General features: G+C 43.3%; 1 protein-coding gene and 1 long non-coding RNA gene across 4 annotated transcripts in view; one reads left to right on the top strand and one right to left on the bottom strand.

Moving 5' to 3' along the window:
• Positions 1–4,543, top strand: part of DYNC1LI2 (dynein cytoplasmic 1 light intermediate chain 2) — a 29,967-nt gene extending 25,424 nt beyond the window's left edge. Inside the window, exon 13 of the mRNA XM_033069395.1 lies at positions 1,584–4,543. Within this exon, the coding sequence (XP_032925286.1) occupies positions 1,584–1,690 (107 nt within the window). The 3' untranslated portion in view covers positions 1,691–4,543. The remainder of the gene's footprint in view (positions 1–1,583) is intronic.
• On the bottom strand, positions 2,567–14,306 carry LOC117001243. 3 transcript variants are annotated; one of them, XR_004419000.2, is made up of 3 exons: positions 14,008–14,306; positions 13,404–13,662; positions 2,567–13,045 (listed from the first exon to the last, which is right to left on the bottom strand). It is a non-coding gene; the product is annotated as an uncharacterized LOC117001243 (long non-coding RNA). The 3 variants fall into 3 exon arrangements; XR_004418999.2 differs by having other exon boundaries at positions 2,567–13,173; XR_004418998.2 differs by having other exon boundaries at positions 2,567–13,662.
• Positions 14,307–14,515: the final 209 nt, after the last annotated feature.

The following is a 14,515-nucleotide window of genomic DNA, read 5'->3' on the forward strand; positions in this document are numbered from 1 at the left end:
TCTCACTCTGATCTAGCAAGGGGAATTAATTGCACAGAACTAGGGGCATGTAATTGTCCAGAACACATCTCACTGAATGAGGCCATCAGTCCTTGATAAATTTGTAGGGAAACTGAAAGCAAGCGTCACTCATTCATAATTGAGGGGAAATTTATTTTCTTAAAAACAGCTCCTTGTATTTCTTCTCTTTTGGAAGGTGCTTGCCATGGTGGTAAAGGGGAGTGTGTTCCCTTGCATTGGGAGAGTTTTTCCTGTCCTCGTGAGGTATTTGCAGGACACTGGGGTTATTTTGGAGCCCTAAGGAGCCAGTTCATCCAGCATAAAAAACAGGTTTTATTTAGACCTGCTCTTGTTTAAGTGAGGATTTTGTGTGGCCTTTATTGTTTCAGGGTTTAGGCTTTTTTAACTCGCAGATGTCGTTAGTCTACATGTGAAGTGTTTTGTATTTTAAGTTCTGTTACAGTACATTAATTAATGTACTAATTCCTAAATTTTGCTTAATTACTCCTACTTTGAGTAGATGCTGTGTAGAGTGCTATGGCTTATGACTAGTGCTTAGGTCTAAAACCTTCCTGGTGATTAAAGGTAACCTTTTAACTTGGTTATGTCTTTGTACTTTGGAAAAAAACCACTTAAATCTCTAACAGTCAAATCTTGCGTTCTTAATGTTTTCAGCATGTACCCTGGAAAAAATCCACCTAATATTTCACACACATTTGAGCTGGAAAACAGATGCTTGTTAAATTCTTTGGCTATGTAAGGAAGCTGTACATGGTTATATAATCTATTTTTTGTCTAAAAATATAGCTTTTTAATCTTAAATGCTTGTATGCTCCATGCGTTAGGATATATTGTTACAATTTTGGTGATGAATTTATCTGTGGGTTTATAACTTTCAGAAACGCTGAAGTAAGCTGATGGTTCAGTTAGGGAATTGTTAAAAAGTTTTGAGTCTAATATAGAAATGTAAGATATGCCTTTCCACGAAATACTTCAGTGTGTCTGGTTCCAATTGAAGAAGTCCTTTGAAATGACTGCTTGGAGATATTACATGAATATCCAATCTCTGTCCCCTTTTTAAGGGAAGCATTGGCTGCAGATATGAGAGTTCTTCCTGTTAGTTGTTTCACATTCAAATGCAGTGAGTACAAGTGTGACCCAATAAATGGGATTTATTTTTTTAGCAGGTGTCCTATATACCTTGTACTTAGAAGTTGGTTTTAAATAAAGTCCTTGCTGTCAATGCTAATAATAGAATTTGTGTATGGTTGATTTTTATGGAAAATTCTAGATAATGGTTATTTTTTAATGTTAGTTGCTATAAACATATCATTGGTGGTGCTGTGCTTTTTGCTGCTGTGTAGTTGAGCATTTAATGTCCTTTCAAGTGAATCACACCTGAGTATCAGTTGTTACACAAATAATACCCTGCATTGTGCCAGGCTCTGTGGCCCTGGGGAGGTGGCAAAATAATGAGAAATAAATAATATATTGTCATCTAAAGGTGATTTATTGAATACTTGTGCTTCTTAGTTATGACATTTAATTGAAACTCAATTACTTTGTGTCCTTTTTCTCTCCAGGACAAAAGACAGTTTTGGCAAACGCTCAGGAGGAGCTGGACAGGATCACTCGCAAGCCTGACCCCATGGTAACAACAAACTCTCCTCCAACAGAGAACGAGGCTTGATAGGGCAAAACAATGCAGATGTAAATGACCAAATAACTATGTATAGTGATCTGATAAGACCAGGAATTTTCTGCTATGGCAGATGCTATCAGTTTTCTCGGGGCAGGGGAAATGAACTTACTACATCATTGCCTTGTCCCAGTAAAAAGTGCACATTCAGGAAGTTTGCATATAAAATCCCTCTGTATAAGATAACCATTTAGAGTTTATATAGGGCAATTCTTTTTGTTTGGAGGTAAAGCAGGTGCAGCTGTATTTCCTGTTGTGAAGAACACAGAGAAGCAAAATGGAGAATTCTCTTAAAAGTACTACTGACTGCACGGGAGGCAAGAAAGAGAACTGAAACCCTCTTTCAGAGTTACTGGAATTGGCTACTTGTATGTTTGCAATGCATTATATTCTTGGAGTAGTGGTGGTGGAACAGCATTAACTGGGGGAAAGAAGCCCAGGTGGGGAACGGAACCCTAAAAGGGGAAACGGATTTGGGACAGCGAGAAACCAGAATGTTGGATTGACTGGAGAGGAGCAATGTTGTCAAATCCTGTGTTTCACAGGGGGTAAATAGTCACTGTTTTTAAAAGACTACTTTACATTGGAGAATTCCAGGCCAAACACTAAGAACCACGGGAATTTATTCTTGATATAAATCTTGTTTTAGTTTTTAAAGAAGTCTTAAGAGTGTGGATGCCCTTTCTGGTGTAGCTGACAAAGGGAGAAACTAAACTTGTTTAGCTCCAAGTGCCTGGCACAGTATGTGATGTGTCTATAGAAGGTGCTTGAACTAATTGTGCACTGTAGTACAAACAGTCACTGTTTGGTTTTATTTGAAAAACGGTAGTTTGGCAATTTGTATTTAATTTTAAATCCTGTTTTCTGATAGCTTCTGCCTTTTTTTATGCCAAGAGGCTGGCCTATGAAAAATGGTGGGTGATGGATCATGTTCCCATAATGAAATGTCCTACAGAACACTCTCAGTATTTTTCTTTCTTACTTTTTTTGTAACTAAGTATTAGCTACCAAGCTAAAATGGATTCCTGCCTTACACCTATGGAGGTTTTTAAAAAAAACTTTCAAGGCCCTAGTTCCAACAACATCTGCTGCAGATGCAGCCAACTCCAATCCTGAAGGTAACCTAAAAAGTATGAATGTGTACACGACGGACATCGTGAAGAAGATGTTTTGTGTTTTCTTTCATGTAGCATTTCATTTGGAAAGATGGATTGTGGTTGTCCCCATTGCTCTGAGGGAGCCCTGTCCATGGTCACATAAACCCTCATTCTGTACAAACACAACTGCAGTGGTTACTGAAATGGCACTTTGATTTTATACATTATATGCTTGTTTTACATGGACACACTACCAGAAGTTAAAAATACCAAGCATATTCTGTGCTCTTAATGCTGAAGGGAAAAACCACAATTTGAGTCATACAGAGTTTACTTTTTATTGATATGAACTTGTTGTACTAAATCTGATGTCTGGATATAACTTCCCTAATATATATTGTTACTTAAATATACAGAATTAGACTGACCACTAACACAGTGCTGGGTGTTAACCTCAACTCCTATGTTACACCAAGAGGCTGTTCATGTGAGCCTGTCTAGACATCTAGAAAGCTAAGAGTATTTACTTGCCTCTTTGACAAACATTAACATGAGTATGTTACTTGTGCCAGGTTTTTTTTTGTTGAAAATACTCTTTTTTTTTTAATTTTTAAAGAAATGGTATGATCTGAAGTTACACAGTTGTCTAGATAACAGTTAGACTAAGGCTGTGGCTGGCTAATGGTGATGTGGATGCACTTCCTGGTGTAACAGCTGCAGTTGCAAGTTACCACACCAGAAGTAGTTACACACTGTCCTCCTGACAGTGAGAAGTGAGATTGGTGACTAAACTATGAAAAATCGGCCAGGAAAACTGAAGTGTGTGACTCTAATGGCATAGTTTAAAAACCTCAGTCTGAAGCTGCCTTTTTTGTCATCTAACCTGATAAGCACTTTTCTAGCAATATGGGTAAAACTTACAACTGAAGTATTTTCCAAATGTATAAAAATGTTGAGTATACTAAAATTGATCTAAACTGTTACTGTGTGATAACTTACCGACTTTGCAGAAAGACAAAACAGGGACAGAGTTCCAGTTTCTAATTGCAAGTGAATGCTCCTAGTTTACTGAAGAGGTGTAAGTAATGTAGCATTCTGTGGGTGCCAAAGTCTGCTGGCTTTGGTGAGCTGCACAGTTGTTATTCTGGTGTCTTCACGCATTGGAACCAAAGGCCAAATGCAAACAGCCTTTACATTTTCAAGTGAAACTTCATTTTATTTGCAGATACACTTGTATGGTAGACTGTTTAAACTATTATATGCCTATATTTATATGCATTATAGTGACTGCATCTACTGTTCATGTTTAAACTAAGAAAACAAAAGATGAAAGCATTCAACTTGAAGCAAATAGAAAACTTTAAAGATTGGCCCTCCATAAAAATGCTGTGGTTATGCTGCTTGATTTTAAGTTTGCACTTTTTTATTGGCATTTTTAAAAAAAACTGTTTAAACTGAACACAATTTCGTATTTTATTTAATTTAACTACGTTGAAAGTGACTGCTCTGTACATTGTGAACTTAACAATATACATGCTGTAAATGAAAGTTCACTGTCCTGTATACTAAGTTTATTCGTTTTTCTTCCAACTTACAATTAGGACTGCAAATGTATGAAACAAACGTTAGTCCAGTTGTATGGCTTTAACCAGGTGCAGTATGCAGTCATGTGGAACCTTGCTTTCTAGTGCTGGCAAAACGAGGACGTCTTTAATTACTGGCTTCAATAAACATGAATCCAGACTGCTTTCTGCTGTCCTTCTGTCTGGGAGGTGCCCTCCTGGAGCTGTTTGTGTGGGAGCAAGGTGTGGGTGAGCTCTGTGAGCAGGAGGGGCAGGTTGGCCGCGAGTTGTGTCCCTGGGTTAGTGACAGCTTCCAGGCAGGGGCTTGGCCCAGCCTCTGCCAGTGCCAGGCCTCTGGAGGTGGGAGCTGTGTCCTGTGCCAATGGAGCAGAGCTGTGCTTGTGGCAGCTCACAGTAAAACTGCTTTGGTACAAAAGAATGTATTTCATGGGGCTGGGAGACAGCTGTGTGCTTCACCAGCTTCAGATGTATTTTGGGGAATACTGTTCCCAAGCACAGCACTGGTCCTGAATTAGCAGGATTCAAATCCAGGCTGTGGGAAGTTTAGAGGGTGAATTGCTTGAGGGTTGAAAATTTCTCTGCCAAATGCCAGGTGGGTGGGTGTAAGAAGAGCTTCCCAGTAAGCACAGAAGGAGTGGGCATTTAATTAGGATTCTGCTGTTTCTTTCCATTGTTTCCTTTCATCAACTGGATGCTTCTGTTCCCCTGCACAGAGATTGAAGCTCTAGATATGAATGTGTGTTGAGTCACCCTGCCTCCAAAATATAAATCAGCTAATTTGGCTTTATATCTAATTTCTCCAGAAGGGAATCCTTATGAGGCCATGAAACAATTATCACTTTAGAATTGCCATAATGTTTTCGTTAGCTCATTAATGTGAAGAATCAATTTTAGTTCTTTAAGATGGGCTTTAGAAAATACTTTTTAAGTATACGAAGAGAATTATATTTGTTTGGGAGAAAACCAGGTAAAGACTTCAGATGAGGTGAAGTTGAAAGTGACTGGAAAGATGGTGACAGTATATGGAAGTGGAAGAACTTCTTGTAACTCTTACATTTACTTTGCTGCTCTTCAACTGTATTTTTTTTTTTCAAAGTGAAATGTACCCAAGTTGGGGAAAAAAAGTAAGACAATAAGGCTTTGGTGCAGAAAAATCTTTCTAAGGGCTGCTCTGAGCTTTCTAAGCTGTTCTTAGGAGTTTTTCACTGCCTGTGGAAATGGTGGCATTAACCCCTCTGGCTTTTCAGGTGTTGCTGGGTTTTGTTAGAGAATGAACTGCTCAGGTAAGAGCCTTTGCTTGAATAAAACAGTGAAATTCTGAGTCACTGCAGTTCAAATACCTGCATAGGAGGGGCTGGGGGTTATGAGGTTGTTATCAATGACCTGAAGGAGACTCTTCTTGTCTGGGTCTGTTTAGAGCTGAATGGAGTGTTTGGTACCAAACCCAAACTTACCTGTTATATGGTCTTTTTCATTTAAAAATAAATAAATAATTCATAAGATAGATACAGTTTAATTCCAAAGGCAGTCTTTCGCTGGAATTGTTTCCCTTCAAGGAATTGACATAAAAACTCCAGCCTGATATTCTACAGCCTTTGTAATAATGAACTTCTCCCTCACTGACCACTCAGATTGTGTGGAGAAGACAACAAGCACAAATAATCACAAAAGCCAACAGTCTTAGCTGCTGCTTTGGGACACTGCCAGCTCCTCTGAGATTCCTGCACTCCCTCTAAGTGGTTTATCAGCAGCTCTCCACAGAATCAGACTGCAGACTGCAGGTGAGCACAGGATGGGATCCAGTGGGATTTCTGCTCCCTGGAAGAGTGAAAGGAAGCAATCTCTGCTTCCACATGTACTTCAGTGAAATTCTAATGTTTAGAAAAAAACTCAAGGAATTTTCTCAAATCAAGTTCTTGACAAGTGGTGGTATAAATATGCTGTTACAATGCTTCCAAATCACGCATGTCTCCAAAAGCCTGAAGGATAAGGCACCTAATGCTGCTTCAGCTGTCTTAAAAGAATAAATTGTAGTATCAGCACCACGGATATATTGTAGTATTAGTGCCATGTTGTAGTATCAGCACCGTGGACATGTTGCAGTATTTGCACTACAGATGTTGCAGTATCAGCACCACAGATGTACTGCAATATCAGCATCACAGACATGTTGCACTATTAGCACCATGTTGCAATATTAGCACCACAGACACATTGCAGTATCAGCACCACAGCCCTGTCTTGTGCCAAGTGCAGCAGTGCCCACGGAGCGCTGTGGGCAGCAGTGACTGATGGCAGCGGTGTGACCTGGCAGTGTGAGTCAATCTGGAGCACTGTTACCCTCTGAAAGATGTGTAATCCCTGGTTTGTTCCAGGAGTCGGAGCCCCAGGCTGCGAGTTCCTGGAGGGCTTTATGGGAAGCAGGTTAGTAATTACCCGCAGGAGTCTGTGAGATGATATCAGAACCAAGGGAAGCAATTAATTTTCTCTGCTGCCTTTGGTAGCAGACTTTGTGCAGCAGAACCAACCCTATGAGTTGAAAGAACAGATCCCTCACTCCCCTTTCCCTCACACTTAATTACAATTATGTTTTGTTGAACCTTTCTAGAGCTGAGCTATTCCAAGCTCAGGAGGGGGCAAGTGTGGGATTGGTGTCTGAATGTAACAGTTGTGGATATGCTGTTGTGAGATGCTGTAGCACTGCTTCTCAGCTTCCCTCAGTAATTCCTATTTGGCAGATTATTTTTGTCATCTAATTATTTTCCAAAGACTGAGCTGCTGATTTTTTTCCTAAAGAAAAGCAATTTCATTCAGTTCCATGAATTTTGTTAATATGAGTTAAGTTGTTCTCCTTTCTAATTTCGAGATGACTAAATTGACACTGGTTTGACTGGTTTGTTTCTTTCAGAACAAAAGCTGAAATAGCAGTGTCTGGCACTGAAAGCCAACAGCTGTATCTGTCCACAAGAAAGCTGAATTAGTTTGCCTTTTTGAGTTTTCAGTACTAATATTGTGTTTATAACACTGAGTCTAGCTTTATGGCATAAAAATGTCATCTTTAACTTGGGCTTGCCAAATGTTTAAAACCAAAAACAATCCCTCAAAACATGCCAGAAAGGGAGTTGCAACTACTGCAAGCATGTGCAGTGAAATACTGAAGTTGAGGAAAGGAAAATGCCATTGTAGATCTCTCACACTCACCTGACCAGTCTGCCAGCATTCCAAAATCAAGGACTTGCCTTTTAGAGAGTGAGTGGAATGGACTTAATTGACAGAACAGAGGGAGTGAGACCGCGATGGATGGATGGATGGATGGACGGATGGATGGAGAGGGCAGCTAAGATCAGATCCACTCTGTGTGTTGTCCATGGCCCAGTGAGAGGGACTGCAGGGCAATGCTGTGCCCTGGGTGCACTAAATTAAAACCTCTCATTTGCAGAGGAGGAAAATGATTACCCATGAAGGACTTGGTACACTGATGATGCTTTGAGATTATTAGAAAGTGAAGATGTTCCAAATTTTCTGATGTTCTGAAAGAGCTCAGTTACTGTGCTTACAGGCAGAGAGGGAGAAGCACTAGAAAATTCCATTTCATTAAAGACCAGTCACTGATTGAACAGAAAATCTCTTGAAAGCAAAACAGGCAGAAATGCTGGAGGGAGAGCTTTGGGCACTTCAGACAAACCCACAAGTGGCTCTTTCTCAATCAGCTGTGGAGCTCAGTGATGGAGGCTGTTTCCAGCTGGCCTCAAGCTTTGGTAAGAGTTGGGAGCTCCTGTGGTGATGGGCTGGTTTGGAAGCAAGCAATGGAATATCAGCTTTTGATCCTTTCAAGAGATGGGGGCTACTAAATTAATACTGAATTTTTTTTATGCTGTGAACCTGAATTGTTACTCCCAGCTTTGTTTTCCTGGGAAGAGCACACATGCCCCAGGACAACTCTTGGATTGTCAGTAAGCAACTATAATTAGCTGTGCTTAACTGGCTAAATCAGGATGTTTTGACCAGTATCTTGCAATGCTGAGAAACTGCTGGAGAAACTGGCAGGATCTGAAATACTTAAAACGGCAAACGCCTGTCAAAATCTCTCCCAAGTCACCTTTCAGCTGAACAGAAGTACAACATAACTATTAAGAGAATGCTGTCATATTTGAAATATTTTTAGTATAGTTTCCACTGCTTTTGCATTAGTGCTCTGTCCTGTTCTACCCCCTCCTCAAAAATAACTTAAATCTTTTGGCCAGCTTCAGTGACAAGAAAGATCTCGCAGACAGCTGACTTAATCCCAGTTGCATGAAAATTAAGGGCTTGGTGGAGACGATAAATCCAAAGATTTCCTCTGCTTTAGGCAGGGATTGCCAAGGAAGTTTGGCTGGTTCCTAGGCGAGCCAGGCCAAAGAAGGATCTGTGGTCTGCACACATGGAACCTAGCACAGCACTGGCTTCCTTCTGCTCAAGCAGGAGTTGGAGGACAGAAACAGGAGCTAAGCTGCTGCCTGTGCAGGGGGACTCTGGGTAGGGGGCTGGGGCAGTGGCCTCCGTGGGAGTGGGGAGGGTGGGAAGAGAAGGCAAGCCTGCAAGGAATCGGGATTTGTTCCTTCCTCTGTGTAGGGCTTTGGAGAGCTGGGGCTATATGCCTGCCTTGGGTTTATAGTCAGCCATGGAAGACTTTAAATTATTTTTCCTGTTGAAAAAAAGCCAAAAAGCCAAAACTTTCCCTTGAACGTAGAAGACCAATGTAACCAAAGAAATACTCTGTGAGGGAACGAGCCAAATGAGCTGAATACAGAGTTTTCTCATATGGAGAAATTAGGTACTGTTGCAAAAGGGAATATTCTTTGAACTGCTGTTATGGTTGCTGATGTTAGCAATCAGCCACAGGTTAACTGTAAGTAAAACAAATTCAGGAGGGTAATTAAAGAATGAACTTCTCTACCATGTGCACTTCCCCAGGAGAAGTGCAGGGGACTGGCTGTTGCATAACAACACACACACGATTCAAACAGTTGAGGTCAGTTGTTTTCACTGGCCTGTTCCGTCCATGGAAAGAAAGAATGTAGTGACTGTACTTCATCTTTTTTTTTTAAGCCTGCTAAGGGTCCTTTAAAACTTTGCTTATAAAACATGGTTTATACCATTTTTTCATCCTCCCCTTCAGCTTCCCACCTCCTTAAAAAATAAACCCCGGCTCCTTCCCTCCAAGGCCTGCGTGCTGTGTGCTCCATCACTTGTAAAGCTACTGGATGTTACAGGGGCAGCATCCCCATGTCCATGCAGAGGGAACAAAGAGTTTTCTGGCCTTCTGCTCTGGGTCTGTGTGGTTTTATGGTGTTATTGGAAGACCACCACCTTTTTTCTCAGTCCACAGCTTTTTTTTTCCCTCTGTTCCCTGGATAAATATAGTGCCATGAACAAAATAAACACTGCTGTCAGTCTCTCTGCATATTTTTTCAGTGTGCTTCATTATACAGGATCCTTTCAAAAGAAATGTAACTGAGTCTTGGCTGGTTCCCAGCACCATTAAAGGTCTGCTGGCACTTTGCTTGAGAATCTGGCGTTTTGCTTCTCTTTTTTATAGAAATTCATTTCACCTTGTGCTCTGTAGAATGTCTGCTGCCCTTCAGCCCAGCTGTGGCTGCATGGTAATCCTTCTCTGACACTTGCAGGTTGCAGATGTCCTTGTATTTACTGGAGGTGAAAGGAGCCAGTGACTTCTTCACCTTCTTCCCAGTAGATGATACAGAGTGAGATGTCAGTCCCTAATCCTGGAGTGGGGGAGAAAAATTAATAAAATGGTTCTGTGAATGGCTCATTGTTAAAAGCACCTGAAGTCGTGTTCATGTCTGCAAGGTAAGGGTCTGACTGATTTGTTTGGCAGCACTGCCTTTCTTGGTTTTGGTGGGGAGGATTATTGTTTCTTTTTGGTTTGTTTTTGAAAGGGAAATTCTGTTTTCTGACAGTGATGGTGAAGTTCCAGAAGTGACACTTTTACCTGTCCCCTTAATCCTGTACAGCTCCTTGGCAGGGTCCTATGGGAACTTCAGCTGCTGCTGCCTCTGGTCCCAGCTGTGAGAGCTGGTGGCACCCTGGGGGCTGGGGCTCTCACCAGTCAGTGGCTGAGGCCTGGGGGCCTCCAGGGCTGCTCTGTTTATTTTCCAAGGCCTCAGGGCTGGAATCCAGGTGGAGGTGGTAAAAGTCTGTATGGGCTAATGTAGTAGCTGAGGAGAGGAGTAGGACTCACTACCACTTTTGGCTACTGAAGCTGCTCTTTTTTAACCAGGTGAAAAGCCCAGGAGTGCCTCACTGTGCTGTGGTGTGTGCCCAGGAGACCCCAGCCAAGCAGGCACAGTGCTCACAGCCAGCAGGAAGCTCTCAGAGGTTGCCCTTCACCTCATCTTCTTTCTGTTCCCTGCTTCTTTCTGAACTTTGCTCAGTTGGCAGGGCTGTGCTCTGACTCCTGTCCTCAGTTGGTAGGACTGGTTTGTGACTCCCAGCTGCAGAATCCAGGTCTCCTCACTGTTCCCGAGGTGCTTTTCCTGGTGGTGTCACGCTGGGGTGCTGCAATGCCAGGCTGTGACTGGATGTGGTGGCATGGAATTGTCACACTGTTACAGAGAACAGACCTCACCACTCCCCACCATCCCAGACAGTTTTCTTTCTGCTTAAAGTCTGTGTCAGAACTTGCAGTTTCTTCTTCTTCTATTAGTTGCTACTTGTGACTCAGCAAAATGATTTTCCTACCTCCCATGCTGCTCATGGCTTCAGAAACAGTGTGCACACCACACTCCCACATCGGGAAAATGCACAGTTCTCTGCACTAAGGCACTCAAAGCTACCAGATGTTTTCCTAAAGCAAGCTCTTTATTAGCTTTTGAGGGTGGGGCTTGGTTTTCTTCTTTTCCTCCAACTGAAAAGCTGAGAAAAAGCTTCAGCACTTTTTTACACAGAGAATTTCAAGGGGAAAAAAGCCTCCTGTCTGATGCCAAAGTTAAACTCTAATCACTGCTCAGCTCTCCTGGAATTTGGCAGCATACCAGTGCTCCTTCCCTTTGGTAGGCCATGTGGAAATACCGGAGCCTTTTCTTAACTTCTCAGCTCTTTTCAGGTACTTGCACAGATGTAACTTTCCTGTTAGGATTCTAACGCCTTTTACACTCTTAACTGCATTACACTCTTAACTGCATTAAAGCACCATTCCTAATAAGCACCATTCAGATCCACAGAATTTTTTGTTTAAGCATTAAAATACTTTTAAATGTGTTAAAACTACATAAATGCACTTTAAAGATCTTAAGTTGATATTCCTATTCTGCTGGAATAGAATCACAGGCTTTAATCTTGGAAATACCACTTGAATGTGCTTAATGAAAAGAACCCACAATTGGTGCACACTTTTATGAGAGGTTGTAGGAATAGCTGAGATGAAGGTTGAGATGAGGGTCTCTTTGTTCAGTTTGTTCACTGAGGATATTTAAGATGCTCTTTCAAGCACTTTTTACACCAGCAGGTTTTAATTTATGATCAGTGTCCTGGAGATTCTTTTGATGGGGAGTTTTTAATTCTGTCAAAGCTGACCAAACTGTTCTGTAACAAAGAGATCGTTTAATTACAGTGTCTGTGAACAGCATACTTGATTTTTCCCTCAGTGCTGTTTCTTCCTTGTTTTCACTTCTCAGTCGTACTTTAGCTGGATGTGAAGAACTCAGTGATGAATTTCCCTGATCTGATTAACTCGATACTATGGTGGTGTCTTGAGTGCTGATGACCGACCCAGTTCCCCGTTTTCCTGGTCTCCGTGAGCAGGGACACAATGGCAGGCTGTGCTGGAAACTTGTAAAGCCAAAGTTATCTGAGAGCGATCTGAACTGCCCAGGATGAATGCAGTGACCTTTTTCCTGGATCAGTACTTTTATTTACATATTAAACGTAGACTTTTTCTTCCCTTCCCGTGCAGCAGAGCTGAAAAGGTGCCGTATCAGGCAAGAATGTGTGTAAAGGATTCCTTTGTTAAATGTTGGCAGCAGCCTCAGCAGGCGGTGCCAAGTCAGTCCAGCCCACCCAGCCGTCCAGGAGCGCAGCAGGGATCGCCGGCACAGCCAGGGCTGGGCTGGGCCCCCCTGGCAGGGCTGGGACACTCGGGAGCTGGGACACTCGGGAGCTGCCCTGGGAGCAGGGACACTCCGGAGCTGGGACACTCGGCACTCTCGGGCCCGGTCCTTCTCTTGCCCCAGAAACACCCTGCTGGAGCAGAGCTTGCTCGCTGTGCTCTCCTTACCGCGGGAATTGCCTGCCCAAAAGCAGAGGGGCTCCGTATGTCTGCACGTCCCAGCACCCCCAAACTGCTCTCATGACTTAAACACATCTACACATTTCGTGTCCTCCACCCCATGGGAGAAAGAAGTTATTAAAAAGTTTGCAGAAGGCTGTGCAGGAGGCACTAACCAAACAGCCAGAATAAAGATCTCCTATCACCTTACCTCTTGTTAAACCACTCAACCATCTTCCTCCTTTGTCCTTCTTCAACACCACCTTTTGATTCTCTTTCAACACACTGATGTGATTTGGTTAGAATTGCAAAAGATTGGCCAAAATAATACTCACTGTATATTTAAGAACTGTTTTCCTTGTTTTGCTCAGGATGGTTTTCTGGAACTGCCACAGCAGACCTTCAAAATAAAGGCCAAATGTTCTGCATGTAAATATGCATAACCTGTGTTCCTGAAACAGCCATGGAGCCTTAAGTTACAATCCAGAGATGCTCTCCTAAGTGACAACCACATACTCATGATACTTCCTGTAAGAATAAGAGCTTTGTGAGAGTTCTGATTTCCCCAGAGTTATACAAGAACTGAAATAAGAGACTGTAAACACCTATTAGTCCAGCCCTACGCTATAGCAGGATTTTCCCCTTACACTTACATGATTTCATACTGTTAGGCCAGGCTCACACGACTCAAGCAAGAGTTACCCTCCTTCTCCATGCTTTGCTCATGTTTTCTTATTTTTTCTTTCTCTGCCACTCACCTTTCACCAAAAAGCAAAGACTTCTTTTACACATCTCCCAACTCTTCATCTTGATTGAGAATATCGGCCCCTCCCAGGCCCAGGGTGTAGCAGAGAAGCAGAGTCAGCTGTAGCTCCAGTTAACCAAACCACGACTCTTTCCCTGGTTCTCTCTCCGAGGCTCTCTCCTTGCCCCTCCTTCTTTGGGGATGTTTATTCAGAGGCCAAATGAAAGAAGAAAAATATCTTGAAATTAAAATCACGCAGACAGGGCAGAACCCTGAAAAGAAGGATCAGAAAGAATTTTGAGGAAACTGAAAGGGAAAGATTAAGTAGCACACACAAGTAACTGCAAAGAAAATCCCCAGGTGGATAATCCACAGTGTTCATGGAAAACAGAAGAGAAGTCAGACACTTGGAGGCCAGAGGAAGATTCTAGAATTGTTAATGTGTTAAAGTCCTGTAATGTGGAGCAGGCAGACTGTCAGTGACAAGAACAGGAGCACGGGTGTGCCAGAGCCTGGCTCGGTAACCATGGCAGATCACAGGACACAACACGGAACTTCACCGTCCTACACAGCGCTCCAGCTGTGTTAAAAACATAACTTCGCTGCTTTTCACTCACCCGGATTTGCCAGGTTATGCTGCAATTTGTCCTTATTTGTCGTGACACAGCAAAACGAAAAGTACCCCCAAAACTGATTCAGAGCCAGTCAAGGCTACCTTGGAAAATGTCACTGTTTGGAAACGCGGCGCTCGAGAAGAACGGCGCGGGGGTTTCCGCTGCAGTGGGAGCGCAGAGGCTCGGCCGTGAGCTCGGGGCAGCGCCCGGAGCCTGCTCCGAGCCGGCCCCGCAAGGGCCAAGCTGGAGCTGCGAGCACACCTCGGGGCAGCAGCGGTGAGGAACTCGAGCAGCCGGGCCGGGCCGAGCCGAGCCGGGGCAGGTGCGGCCCCCCCGCGGGGCGGGCACGGCCCGAGCACCGCCCGGCTGCGCGCCCTCCGGGGCGGGCCTGCCCGCCCTTTCCGCTCTGGCAGGGGCGGAGCGGCTGCAGCGTCGCCGCTCGGAGCTGAGGTGCTCTGTTGGGACCGGGAACAGGAGCAGGACCGGGACCGGCATCGGGATCAGAACCAGG

This window comes from Catharus ustulatus, chromosome 11 (assembly GCF_009819885.2).
Source record: "Catharus ustulatus isolate bCatUst1 chromosome 11, bCatUst1.pri.v2, whole genome shotgun sequence".
In the NCBI taxonomy this organism is placed as follows: domain Eukaryota; kingdom Metazoa; phylum Chordata; class Aves; order Passeriformes; family Turdidae; genus Catharus; species Catharus ustulatus.